This window comes from Schistocerca cancellata, chromosome 8 (assembly GCF_023864275.1).
Source record: "Schistocerca cancellata isolate TAMUIC-IGC-003103 chromosome 8, iqSchCanc2.1, whole genome shotgun sequence".
NCBI classification, from domain to species: domain Eukaryota; kingdom Metazoa; phylum Arthropoda; class Insecta; order Orthoptera; family Acrididae; genus Schistocerca; species Schistocerca cancellata.
Window position 1 is genome coordinate 578,630,258 of NC_064633.1, and position 13,974 is coordinate 578,644,231.

A 13,974-nucleotide genomic window follows, 5' to 3' on the forward strand; every position below is an offset into this window, starting at 1 on the left:
CCACAGTATCGAGTTGGAGATCTTGCGTATCTGAGCAACATGGTGTTAAAGAAGAGTCATGTCAAAAAGTTTAAGAAGTTTTGGAAGGGACCATATCCAATCTTGGAGGTGTTGTCGCCAGTCACTCTTACACTCCAACTGCCCTTTCGTTTGATTGTTGTTCATGTCAATCGTGTACGGCCATTTCTGGGTAGATTTCTTGTAGTATCGCAAGACGACGAGGACCGACCAAGAGGCAGACCTGCTATTCTCAAACCCAGGAAGTGAGAATCGCAAGCTTGCAGTCCAGACTTCGAGGCTAAGACATCACCACATTCCGAGCAATCCTGTTCCAGACACCCGTACAATCTGCGTAAATGTGTGTAGAGTGTGAGAGTGCAATGTGTGTGTTTATTCCAGCCATGTGCTTATATGAATGTATTGTGAAAATTTAGTATTGAAGCTATTGCATGAGTGCAGAATTACTCTAGTATTTAGAACTAATTACCCATGTTCATTTTTATTCTAGTGTTTGCTATGATAGCGTATTCTACTAATGCTGTAGTAATAGTACCACAGAGTACAGGTGTTTTGTTTGAAACAAAACTTGTCCTCAAGTACAATCTGAGTGAAATCCAGCAACAGTTCAATTCTATAATGAAGCAAATTGATCTCATCCATTCTGTTAAGGGTAATGATACAATTTTGGAAATGGGCACATCTTGGTATAATAACTGGATCACAGGCAAAATGCAGGTAGAGTCTACATTTGCTAATTATGAACAAGATATTTACTGTTTCTTAAAGCTTTTGCCACACAAAACTTTAATTGGGCGTAAATGTGCTTGGCTTGATTTTAGAGGGCGTATCCTTCGTACTGTATTTCGTACTTTAACTAATCAAGATCTACTGAAAGTTAAAGGCAAAATATTAGCTGTTGAACAGAGGTCCGGTACAGATTCAACTTACCTCTCTAATAAAAATATTGTATTAAAGAATATGCAAATAACCATTACTAGCCACACAGTTTTCATTGAACAGAATGTGAAGCAATTTATCTCACATTTCCACATAACTCGTAATGAAACGAATGCAAATATCCAAGAACTATTCCAAAGATTAAATGCTGTGAGTGCACACTTAGATTTAAACACTCTTTTGTTAAGAATTACTGATAGTTTATCAAATGCTGGACTTGGTGCCCTTAACTTAAGAACAGCCTTAGAAAGTAGTTCAAATGATTGTTTGAGCAGCGTACTACTACATCCAGAACAAATTTTACAGATCCTACTGTCAATTGAAAGCAAGCTAGGTGCAACATATATTATGATTTACCCTGTTAACTCTTACAATTTATATTCTTACTACAAGTTAACCACCACACACTCTTTAATGATTGCAGATGAATTAACTGTTATTGTTTCTATTCCCATTGCTAGATCAAAGCATAATTTTGAGATGTATAATATTTATACTTACCCTGTGAAATGGAGACAGGCAGACATTCATGTAACGTATGTACATGAATGATTATCTACTGTTAAGCAAGGAGCGAAGATATTTTGTGTCCCTAAATGAAAATGATTTGCATCTTTGTACACATAGTCGTAAGTTAATTTGCCCTGGATCGGCAGTATTCTTAGATAGTAGAGTGTACAGTTGTGAGAAAGAATTGTTTATGAATCATCCCCCAAGAGATGATTGCCCTAGAATTTTAACACATCTTTATCATCCATTTCTTAAACGATGTTCTGAAGGTATAATTTTCTCATTTAACTCCACTCTTGATGTCACATTTACATGTAAACATTATGATACACCTGAGCTACCCTTTACACTCAAATTGAATAATAGTGGATTAATCTTGAATGCCACACATTGTGGTTTATCATGTGAACTATTTGATATGCCTAGTGTATTGCCAACTACATTTCATGCAACTAGACATTTGCCATTAACGAGAATGTCATCTGTTTATTACAATGATTCATACATATTAACATATGGAAAGCATTCCTTATCAAGTTTTTCTGGAGACAATAATTTAATTAAGGACACACATGAAAATTTAATTTCTTCCAATAACGAGTTAAATTTAATTGAAGCAGCAAATAGAATTAAGTCCTTCAATTCATACAGTAATGTTAATGCATACTTGATTGTCAGTATCGTGTTTTTATTTCTTTTATTAATTTGTCTTTTGTCAACAGCATTTGTCATGTATGAAATTGTCATCCTGAAGACATGCTTCTCTGTACTGAATGTTACTTTGTCTGCAAATGAAATACATGTTGCAATGCCTTCTGATGCCACAAATGGTGAAACAGATTCATAACACCCAGAAGGTCGTTTCGAGCCATCTGTGGTTGCTCTTTTTCTCTGGGGAGAGTGATGTAACGGCCTACGGATTGCGCACAGCCGTACGGTATGTAACACACACTCGCCAGCCGACCTGTCTGGAATGCTGACAATTTGCTTGGTCAGTACACATGTGTCCAGCCGCAGTGTGCCGCAGCAGTAAGCGACTGGCCGCCGTCCGCAGCGCGCAATAGTAACTAGTGTGGCCTCGGGTGTGGAGATGCCTCTCTTTTTAGCTCACCATGGAGCCTTTCGATACGACCATAATTAGGATGTCAGACACAGTGATGATGGGTGCGCGTAGCATGCATGTTTTACAATCAGCCTTTGTTAATAAAACTGTTTAAACTTACTTCTTGTGTTCGCATATTTCCGTACCTCAAGGACTAACCGCTTACAAATCCTGACAAATATTTCGCCAAATCATCATCCAGGGCAACAACACAAACAACCCCCTTATATTTCATACCTTTTCTTTTGAACACCCTTCAAGTTTCAACCATTCCTCTGTAATTACAATTTTTATGACAATGTCTTACCACTTAGGGTAGTCAAACAATGCACAATAAGAAAATCGTCCTATACATTAGCAAGGGAAAGTGTTCAACTAAAATCATATGCTAAACACAAAAACAAGTAGAGCAGCAAAAGGTTAAACAATTATACGCATATTGTATTGTTTCGAGAATTTCTGAGTACAATCTACAACCACTCAGCCTTCTACCATCTCCAACATACGGTATTTTAGAAGTGAGTGTGGGATGAGAGAATCCTACATACTGCGTGTCACATGTTTGTGTGTGCAGGTTTGAAATTCAGTCGCGAGAAGACTGTAGATGCGTCGGTCGAACGGCAACGACAAGTACTTGTCGGACGATCCATGGAAGTTTTAATGAAAGTGTATGGCAGAACCATGGAACTTCTATGTCATTCTGTGCTAATTGTGTCAGTGACCACTGTTGTTATAACGAGAACAGTTGAGAAGGTACTCTTGAGAAAAACGTTTGTCTTAGCCTTGTTGATGGGAAATGAAATTGCTATGTCTACTTATTTGTATAAGTAGAGAGTGTCTTAAGAAATTCCTGTACCTACCAACATACTTTGGAGAAGAAAGTGAAAGAGAGTTTGCAGTAGCAGGGTAACTAGCAAGGAAAGTCGGTTGAGCATGTCAAATAAGTCATCTCGTAAAAGAAGCGCAAGTTAGTATATTTACTTTGCACTTAAATTGTCATCCAAAGCCATTAGGATATTAAAAGAGGTATTGATGAATTTGGAAAGTAATAAAGATATGCGAGGGCAAAGTAAAAAACAATGAAATACCCTACAGATTGCAGGGAGAAGTACTAAGGATACAGTGTAGATTTCTACAACATTTAATGAACACTATAGGAATGTAGCCAAAACTTGATTATAAATCCACAGGATTTCAAATACTAACACAAAAGTTTACACGAAGGAAAGGAATATTTGTATTTCTGCATCCTATAACACAAACAGAAGTAAAAGATGTTGTCTGCAAATTAAAAACAAAAAGTCATACGAATTGATGGTACACTAGACAAAGCAATCAAAAATAGACTTAGCACAGCAAACAGTTTCACTCCTTGCACATATTATTAACATACCATTTTACATACAAATATTCCCTGGAGATCTCAAATAATCTGCATGAAAAGCTCTTTTTTTTACTCTTCCAAAAAAAAAGGATGAAAAGTATGATACAACAAAATTACAGACCAGTGTCTGTATTATCTGAACTCTCAGAAAAACTGAAAGACTATCAGGTTTCCTGAATAAATATACTGTCCAACGCGCATAATGACTTTAGACGAAAAAAGGTCCACTGCAGCTGCAATATATGACTTTCTGAAACTATGGGCAATGATGAACAAAATGGTGGACTGTTTCTACACCATTCAAATGCTGATGTCAGCTGTCATGATCTGTTACTCAGTAAGTTATACTGTTAATAGGTCATATAGTTACACAATTGTTTTCCCAGTGGCAGTAAACACTGCAATCAGGAATAAAATGACCACATACAGTGTGGTTATAATTAAACTTTCACTACTTGAGCCAGTGTAGATCAAAAACTATTTACTGTATGGGCACTCAACTTTATAGAAATGACATTCAGTCTGTGTGCTGTAGGATTTGCGTTGTTAGTAGTGTTAGTGTTCTGACGTGCTGTTAGGCGCCAATAATGATATGACAATGTACGTTTGCAACAGAAACATCAGTGTCAGTGCATATTACAACTGCAGACATTCAATGCGAGTCTGAGCAACACGAGCAGGGATTTACTGTTGAAGCTGTTTTATCAAAACAGCAGCAATAGTGCTGCTACTATTCACGAGTAGTGACACAGTAAAGGGAAACTGAGTGGTCCTCTTTCCACATTGTCGTTGAAGAACATGACTCAGAAGTTCAAATTAACTGCTGATTTGGGAATTGATCTTGGGAGAGGCCGATGGCCAACCGTGCCACAAATTGTTGAAGAAGTTACTGTTGCCATGGCTGAGAATGCTGCATGTAATGTGCAATATTCAAGTAGTGCATGAGCTGTGTCATGACAGCTGAACATTCCATGATACAACGTTCAGAACATGCTGCAAGCAATTATGAAACGGTAACTGTACAAACTTCACATCACTCATGAATGCAGACGGTGATGTTTGAACACTACATCATAAGCATGGTACACAATTAACAAATGTTACACATATGGGAATTAAAATGTTTCTTTCAATAATTTATTTATTACTTCTCTTCTACAAGGCATTATAAATGTTTCCACGAAGTTTCATAATCCTATGATCACTCATTTTTTGTTGTGGGCCCTCGAGTAGCGAAAGTTTTGCTTTGATCACCCTGTAGACATGCAAAATGTTTACTTGTGCAGATACTGCATGCACCATCAACAGACATTGGTTTCAAAAATACAACCCCTAATCAGACTACAGAATTCATTAGCACACTAAAAAGTAGTAATTCTGCTGGCTAGACTGTGTTTCTGGAAGAGTATTAAAATCTTGTGTTGATTTGATTATTTCAGCTAGAAGGTGTCCCATATAAAATGGGATGCCTCACATACCAGTTAATCATCTCTAGTCGAATTGCTTTTGAAGCGGCAACACTGTCTCAAAAGTTGGCTACACTAAATTTTATTGGAAAGTGAGTAGTTGTGTGTTCGTGCATTAGTTGTTATGAGAAGCTCGTATTGTTGAGTTGTTACAGAAATGGGGCAGTTTGCATTAGAAGAGCGAACTGATATTGTGGAGTGTTACATAAAGACAGGTTCCATCAAGGAATGTAAAGAAATGTTTCAGGTGGAGTACTCTGGACGGAGACTCCCCAGATCTGTACAAGAAATGGAAGGCTGTAGGATGTGTTCTGAATGTGCAAAGGAAACGGCAACCAACCGTCAGTACTTTAAACTAGACAGAATTCACATGGACATTACGAGAAGTCACCCAAATAAGTAAGGATATTATCGCAGCAGGTTGGTGTACCTTGTAAACCATATACTAAAAAATTTGCAATTAAAAGCCTATCGGGTAAGTGTGATGCATGAGTTGAAATTTGAGGATCATGAAAAGAAAGAAAGAGGTTATGCTCGCAACTGGCTGGTAACATGGACTGCTAATGGTTACTTGGACCCCTCGCTCATATGAGACCTGGTTTCATTAATTAGGTTTTGTAAACTCCCAGAACTGCAGATACTGGTCATTGGACAACCCACATATTTGGTATTAAGACTCTTCTCCACTCAGAGAAGATAAGTGTTTGGTGTGCATTTTCTGATATGCGCATTACAGGCCCCTTATTTTTTTAATTATAACTTAAAGAGTGCCAAATATAGAGAGATCTCTTGAGACTTTCTATGCACAATTAACAGATGTAAAGAAGCTGTACACAGTATTCCAAGAAGAAGGAGCAACTGCTCAGACATCCAACCAAGGTATAGCCCACATCACCGTGTTCTCTGAAGACAGACTACAGTAGAGACCTCTGACCCCCTAACATCCTGAACTTAGCATTGTGTGATTTTTTTTATGGGACACACTAAAAAGCAAAGTGCGCATTGACAATCCTTACGTTACTAGAGAAACTAACATCATGCCTTAAGAACTACAGTGTATTCCTCGTATCATCACACACAGTCAGCAATGCCTGGATGCCAAGGCCACCACTTCCAACATCTCTTATAAACAAGTAACTATGTTTCTTTAAAGTTACTATTATCTATTCTTTGTTTGCTAGTTCGTTGTTACTGTTCTGATGTGAGACACACTGCATCCTTGTAATCAATCAACAATTTGATGCACTTTTTCTGACAGACTTAAAGATGTCGTAGCACCACCCTCATGCAAAACGGGAGTTTAACAAAGCACCTCTAATTAAAGACCTATATTATTCCTTTCTACCTTTTCCAAAGTGATTTGGAAAGCCTTTGGTAGAATAATGAACCATTTAACTAAGCAGAACTTATTAGTTTTCTTTCATTCTGTCCTTTGTAACAGATGCTCCACACAGAATGCACTACCAGAGCTTAAAATACAGTTCTGGCAGAGAGGGGGAGAGGAGGGGGAGAGGGGGAGGAGAGGGGGAGAGGAGGGGGAGAGGAGGGGGAGAGGAGGGGGAGAGGAGGGGGAGAGGAGGGGGAGAGGAGGGGGAGAGGAGGGGGAGAGGAGGGGGAGAGGGGGGGGAGAGGGGGTGGTGGGGGTGTGGAGGGGGAGGGGGAGTGGAGGGGAAGAGGAGGGAGAGAGGGGGGAGAGGAGGGGTAGGGGGGAGAGGAGGGGAGAGGGGGAAAGGAGGGGGAGAGGGGGAAAGGATGGGGAGGGGGGAAGGAGGGGGAAAGGAGGGGGAGGGAGAGATTGTTCGCATATTGTGTAACCTTGCCAATCCCATTGTTGTGAGCATCACCAATTTCTATTTTAAAAAAACCTGTGTTAAAACATTAATGACATCATTTCTGTATGGATGGAATCTTACATTCATAACAGGAAGCAGCGGGCTCACTGATGGACAGTGCCTCAGGTGTGAAGCTAACATCAGAATGGGGGAATATAACATGTAGAGTGCCTCAAGGATCAGCACTGGGTGCACTTTTGTTTGTAAACTACATAAATGATCTAACGACTTTAAAGGACAATTTAAAAATTGCAATATTTGCTCAACACAAGCATGCTAATCAAGAGCCCAAAATCAACTTCAACAGTCAGACGAGAGCTGAATATACTTACAAGTTGTTCACAGCTGGCAGTTTAAGTCTTAATGTCACTCTCACATTATGCAATTTCAAACAAGCAATGATGACCTTTTATCACCAGAAACTGACAATAATAGTCATGCACTGAATGAAGTGCAGTATGTAAAATCCCTCGGGGACTAGGAGCATAAAAAGTTAAAAATGGAATCAACATATAGTAAAACTAATTACAAAACTCAGTTCAGCAAGTTAAGCCCTTAAAATCTTCTCTCACTATGTTGATCTAAAGACAAGAGCCTTAGCTTCATTTGCATGTTTCCACTTTCTACTGTCAGGAATTATATTATACTGCAAAGTAAATAAAGTGTGTATTCAGCAGCATCATCAGCATCAAGCTGATGTTGTCTAACATAGATCAGCCACTCTCTAGCAGGAACCTTTTTAAGAACCACAGAAGTCTTACACTCACTTCCCACTACATTTGTGCCATAAGTTTTTGTTGCCGACAAATATCACTGACAGATTAACTGCGATTTACAGTCACAAAAATAATTTGCATGTAGACTTCACATCCTTCCCTAGGGTTTAGAACAGAGTTGAGTAATCTGATGGGAAGTAACACAACATAAACTAACAAAATTAAAAACATACTTCGTCAACCACTGCTTCTACAAATTATCTGAATATCTGGGTTCTATAAGTTACATAGAAAGTAGTACTGTTTGTTGTAAAGCTATATAAGTAGTTGTAAATAGGTCTGTCTTGACAGACGTAATTTATTAGAAAAATACCTTTGCAATCAAGTAAATAGTAAGCTTTTAAAAGCCGATAAGAGCAGCCTTATAGTATACCTGAGGAGGCAGCAGATTTTTTAAAACCAGTATCTTTCTTTGCAATTTACCTGATTAAATCGAGATGATATACGTGTGAACAGCATCACACGGTTATTGGCAATAAGGTATGCAGATTTTTTCTATGATTTTCTTGTCTAATGTACACCTCGATTCGTTCCACACCCCTAGCTAGAGATTCTTTTTCTTGATTGGATCTACACAGCATGATGAATGAATAGCAAACAGCCTATTACTGGTTAAATTCCTACCTGATGCACAGGTATTGGATGCTAGAAGTCTGTATTGATCATGGAACTTTTGTTCCAGCATAAAGAAAAATTGATTGCATGACTACCTATGTTAGATATTAGGCCCTTTACTGCTCTTGGTAGTTATAAACAAAGTTGGCAAAATTTATTTGAATGGCGAATACAAATAAAACTACTTGTAAGTGAATAACAAGTACAAATATTTATTCGAAACATTATTCAATCATACAAACAAAAATAGTTATTCAACATCTGTGAATAATGAGCATCACAAATAACAGATAAACTTGAAATCCCTCAGTCTTTGTAATTTATTAAACAAATCTAGGGCTACTTTTTGTTGCTTTCAAATTAGTTTTCAGAACAACACTCTTTCAAATATCTCATCCTAAAATTTAACTGATTTCTGAAGAGTTGTCATTGTGGTACAATAAAGAAAATATGTCTTACGTATGCATGAGGACCACAGTGTGCAAATCCCCTGAAATACTCTTCACTTAAAGATAACAAACCTTGAAAATAATGATCTTCAAAAATTGAGAAATAATCAATTCTGCTCAAGTTTTTGACAAATAACTTTTTGTTGGAACTCCACATTATTCTTTGATATTTCTTGGGTGTTATATGTACATAATTTGTTGTATGCTTCCCTTGGCCATGGAGAGCAATACAGGTTAACTATTTGTCTTTAAATCATAAGTAAGAAACAGCTCCAACAGTTGCAGGCGAAAAAAGTCTTCCAATATTCTCGACACTTCCTCAATAAAAAAGTTGCCAGTTTTTGCTCCAATAGTATGAACTCTTAAGTACTTGAACCCAGTCTCTCTTCTAAAATTGTTCAATCCCAATCAGCTTGAAAAAGTATTTCATCTTCTAAAGGAAAGCTTACTCAGAGTTTGTCTTAATACATTTTTGGATGACTCTGGATATTCACCAGCATTCCACAAATGTTTTATGATATTTTATATTTAAAGCCTGTTAATGTTAGTCATTAGTGATCACTTGCATTTTTACTTTGTTGACTCTTTTTGTAGCACACCAAATACAAATGTACTGCGTTATTATATACACAACACACAAATATTCGATGTTGTTACCTATCTTGGTAAAATGAAGGACGGTACTGCAGATTTAAGAGTGTCTGTTCCTTGCATTTTCATCCTCTGCTACTTACATAGCATACAAAGCATTTTTATATTACATTTGTTATACTGTGAAGCAAGATAGTCTATGTTCAACATAAAGGTTGGTTTCTGCAGACAAAGTATTTCCTTCATTGACATTAGCACTGTGTACAAAGAAGAAACAGAAACCAAGACGCTGGTCCAGGAAATGTTTGAAATTGAGAGTTAAATATGTTCACGAAAATCTCATGAAAGTTCATTAGAATCACAGAGCTATGATTATTTAGTTATTTATTTTATTGTAATCCCATTTTTATGTTGAGCAAATTATATTGATCTTCTTATTAATAATTTCCTGCAACATTTCTACCATTTTTGTAATTGCCAGATATCTTTTGTTTTTATAAGGTACTCTTATTGGTCACACTTTCCACAGTTAAATAAACTCACAATACAGTGAGAACAGCTTTCTGATTCAACGTACAGTGAAACATCAACACAAACAACATTCAACGTCTTGCCAAATCGGCAATCAATCAAAACTTCTCTCACTTACATTCAGTGTTCGCAAAACATGTCAAACTATGTCACATAGGCCTACTGCGAAATAATTTGACAAACACGCCTGCACTGAGCCAAATACAGTGGTATTCAAAGTTATTTTTTATTTAAGCTACAAAAAATAAATAATTATTTGTATTCACTGAAAGGAAGTGTGACAGGACCGTTATTGTTTACAAAATATGCAAATGTTCCAGTAGAATGCAACAGAAGCCCTTTAAAATTGTTCGCAGATTGTGTGACTTTGCTTTCTATAAGAAGGTAGCAATGCCAGAAGATAATTTGCAGAAGGACCTACAGACGACTGACAAATGATCCATGTAATAGTAGTTGACCATGGGTGTAAATAAATGTAACATATTGCACAAACATAGGAAAATAAATCCAGTACTCTATAACTACACTATTGATGACTAATTGCTGGAAAGAGTAAACACTATAAAATATCTAGAGGAGCAATCTTAACTGACATGACAACATAAAACAAATAGTAGGAATCACAGATGCCAGACAGATTTACACGTAGAATCTTAAGGAAATGCAATATTAACAATTTAAGAAGTGGCTTACAAGAGACTTGTCTCACCAATTCTTGAATACTGTTCATCAATCTGGGATTGGTACCAGAAAGGACCAGAAGAGAGAGAGAAGGCCCACAACGAGCGACATGTTTTATCAAAGAACTGTTTAGCCAGTGCAACAGATTTACAGATATGCTCAATGAATTCCAGGGCCAGACAATACAAGATAGACAATGTGAATCACAGAGAAGTTTACAGTTGGAATATCGAGAGAGTACTTTCAGGGAAGAGTCAGACAACATATTTCCTCTAACACGTTTCACGAAACAACAACGAGAGTTTCCCTGACAATCATTCTTCCACCACATCATATGCAAGTGGAACAGGGAAGGAGGGCTCAGTATCGTACCCTCCGCCACGCACTGGCAGGTAGCTTGCGGAGTTTCGATGGAGGTGAATCATCTATTTATTTGAAAATTGCCCATTGCTGATTAATGATTTTCCACCACAGTTATCAGCAAAAGATGCAGTGCTTTTTGTAGACAATAGCACTTCCTTTTCATTTAAGGATTAAATGAAAAATCTGCAGCAAAAATGTAGTAACACTTCGAGGAAAATGATTCAGTGATGATTGATTGGTAGTGGATGACAAAAAAACAAGGGAGTATGGACCAGAAGCATAAAAGCAATATAAAAATACTAAACAAAAGGTTAAGTAAATGTCACATGTTAAGTATGCTAACTCACATTCAATTCTGGGGTAACTTAAGTATGAAAGATATTCATAGGCAAATGCACAGAATGGCCACATATAAAGAAGTGTGCCATATCAACTTAAAAATTTATTCAGTACTTTGTCTCTGTGCAAAGTGAATTTCATAAGCACGCAGGTTTGCAGAACTAAAAAATAGTGTGGCAACCAACAGCTTTTATAGCACTGTTGAATACAGGATGCACATGCACAAATCAGATAGTGGATGCACACACTGGCACTTGTATTCTCCATTGTTTATTCACAATGAATGTTCCTAACGTGCATCAAACTAGTTGTCTATGATCCAATACATCTATTCTCAAGTTGTCTTTCAGTTTTTAAAATGAGAAGTATGTTAAATATAGTGTGAACAGTAACATCAGATTACACTACAGGCCAGTCTGTTACTTGGCTTCCAAATTCACTGGCTTCACTAACACAACCAAATCATCTTCCAACCTAACATAGACCTAACACTACTCTCACAACTGACAAAATTTCAGAGACGTCCACTACCATGGTTAAACATATTGATCAGCATTAAATTAAATCCCATGAAAAGTATGCATCATTTTCCCAGTGACAGTTATGGCACAGTGATAAATGATATAAATATAATTTTTAATTCCTTTGCATCAAATTATATGTATATGCTGGCGAGCATATTGACACCGTAAATCTTGCCTATTCCGACAAATTTTCTTGAAAATATCCTTATTCAGTATTTTGGTAACATGCGTACAAAATATACAGTAACGGTTGCTCCCTTACCGCTTTGAAGATCCATGTTGTTGAATTTTGAAAGTGGTTTATAATCAACTCTGTTTCTTACTCCATTACAATTCAATTCCTTCTTATGTATATTGACACATTTCAAACAACAAGTCTTAACTTCACACGCCGGGCACGTATATTTGGCATCCTGAGAGTCACAAACTTCGCACCTCCCAAGCCTGAAAAACGTACACATAACACGAATTAATGAAATACTTTCGCTCCTGTAATTTGTATGTCAATAGAAAATCTTTTTTTCCTTCAGATTTTCCCTACCTGCTATTCGAATCATGTTCTGCCGCCATTGAACCAGACGCCAATGCAATTTAATCAACATAACCAAGATCTCAGCAACAGATACGAAATATCGTTGGCCTAGTGACATCACATCTGCGCGCCGCAGACAGATTGTTGCGTGTGGACAGAAGATTTGCACCAACCTGAGGTGTGTGCAAAACTGCAAGTTGGAGTTGTAGGTTTGAGCGAAACCTCTCAAATCTGTGGGTTCAAACCACATCTGCGCAGACAAGTTGGAGCATGTGGACAGGAGATCGCCGCAAATCTGGCGCGAAACAGCTGTTTGTTCAGTCTAGTGTTTGTATTTGTGCGCACAGGGCATTAAAATGGCTGATCTCGTCAGTGTTCTCGAGAGTTTGTAAGTGAATTCATTGAAATATATAGAAACCACACATGTTTGTGGAAGATTAAAAGTAAAGAATACAGTGACCGAGACAAAAGACAGCAGCATACAATGCTCTAATTAAAAAATTGCGGGCAGTTGACGCCTCGGCAAACAGAGCAACAGTAAAAAAAAAAAATTCGTTGCGAACTGTTTACCGAAAAGAGTTATCCAAAGTTCAGAAATCTAGATATCTGGTGTAGGAGTAGATCAAGTATACCAACCAACGCTATGGTATTTTGATCTGCTTGGCTCTCTTAGTGATCAAGAAACACCAAGACCAAGCAGGAGTACAATTGAAGATGAAATTGGAGTGTCAATGTGCGAGGAAATGGAACACGAGGTAATGTAAAACAATATATTTCACATACGTTTATCAAAAGAATATATTTGTGTGCAAACATAATAAAAAATTAACTGCTGTTATAAAAAGAATTCATCCTTCAGGACAACGTAAATAGCTTCACATGCGTTGGGTATTATTTCGCTCAACGCTTGTTTCGATATTGCAGTTGAAAATTCCAAATCCTTGTAGCTCCTTCCTGTTGCTAGAAATCTTAATGTTGCCACCAGCCGTTCATGACGAGAAATTGCCCTTCTCATACAAGTATTTTTTCTCATAATATGAGGGGTTACAAGCTTTAAGAGATAATTATAAGTTTCGACATCCATCTGCAAATAATTTCGCCAGTTGTTAGGTTCGCCCTGCAACTCTCGCAGTAAATTTACGTGAGAAAACTGCTTTCGCTTTAGCAGCCCTGTCTACACCATTTTGACCGCTTTCTATGTTTCCTGCGGTTGGTCTGAATGTTTTTTGCAACACAAGTTGCGAACAAGACCACAACAGAACTTGCTCCATTTCTATATTTCAAAATAACTGAATTAAATTTTTGACGTTTACGGGGAGCGT

The 13,974-nt window shown here is 37.4% G+C and overlaps 1 protein-coding gene across 1 annotated transcript in view; it reads right to left on the minus strand.

Moving 5' to 3' along the window:
- The window catches only part of LOC126095073 (box C/D snoRNA protein 1), an 83,638-nt gene extending 70,839 nt beyond the window's left edge, over positions 1–12,799 (minus strand). The window contains exons 1-2 of the mRNA XM_049909755.1: positions 12,662–12,799; positions 12,383–12,564 (exon numbers count right to left, since the gene is read on the minus strand). Of these exons, the coding sequence (XP_049765712.1) occupies positions 12,383–12,564; positions 12,662–12,690 (211 nt within the window). The 5' untranslated portion in view covers positions 12,691–12,799. The remainder of the gene's footprint in view (positions 1–12,382; positions 12,565–12,661) is intronic.
- Positions 12,800–13,974: the final 1,175 nt, after the last annotated feature.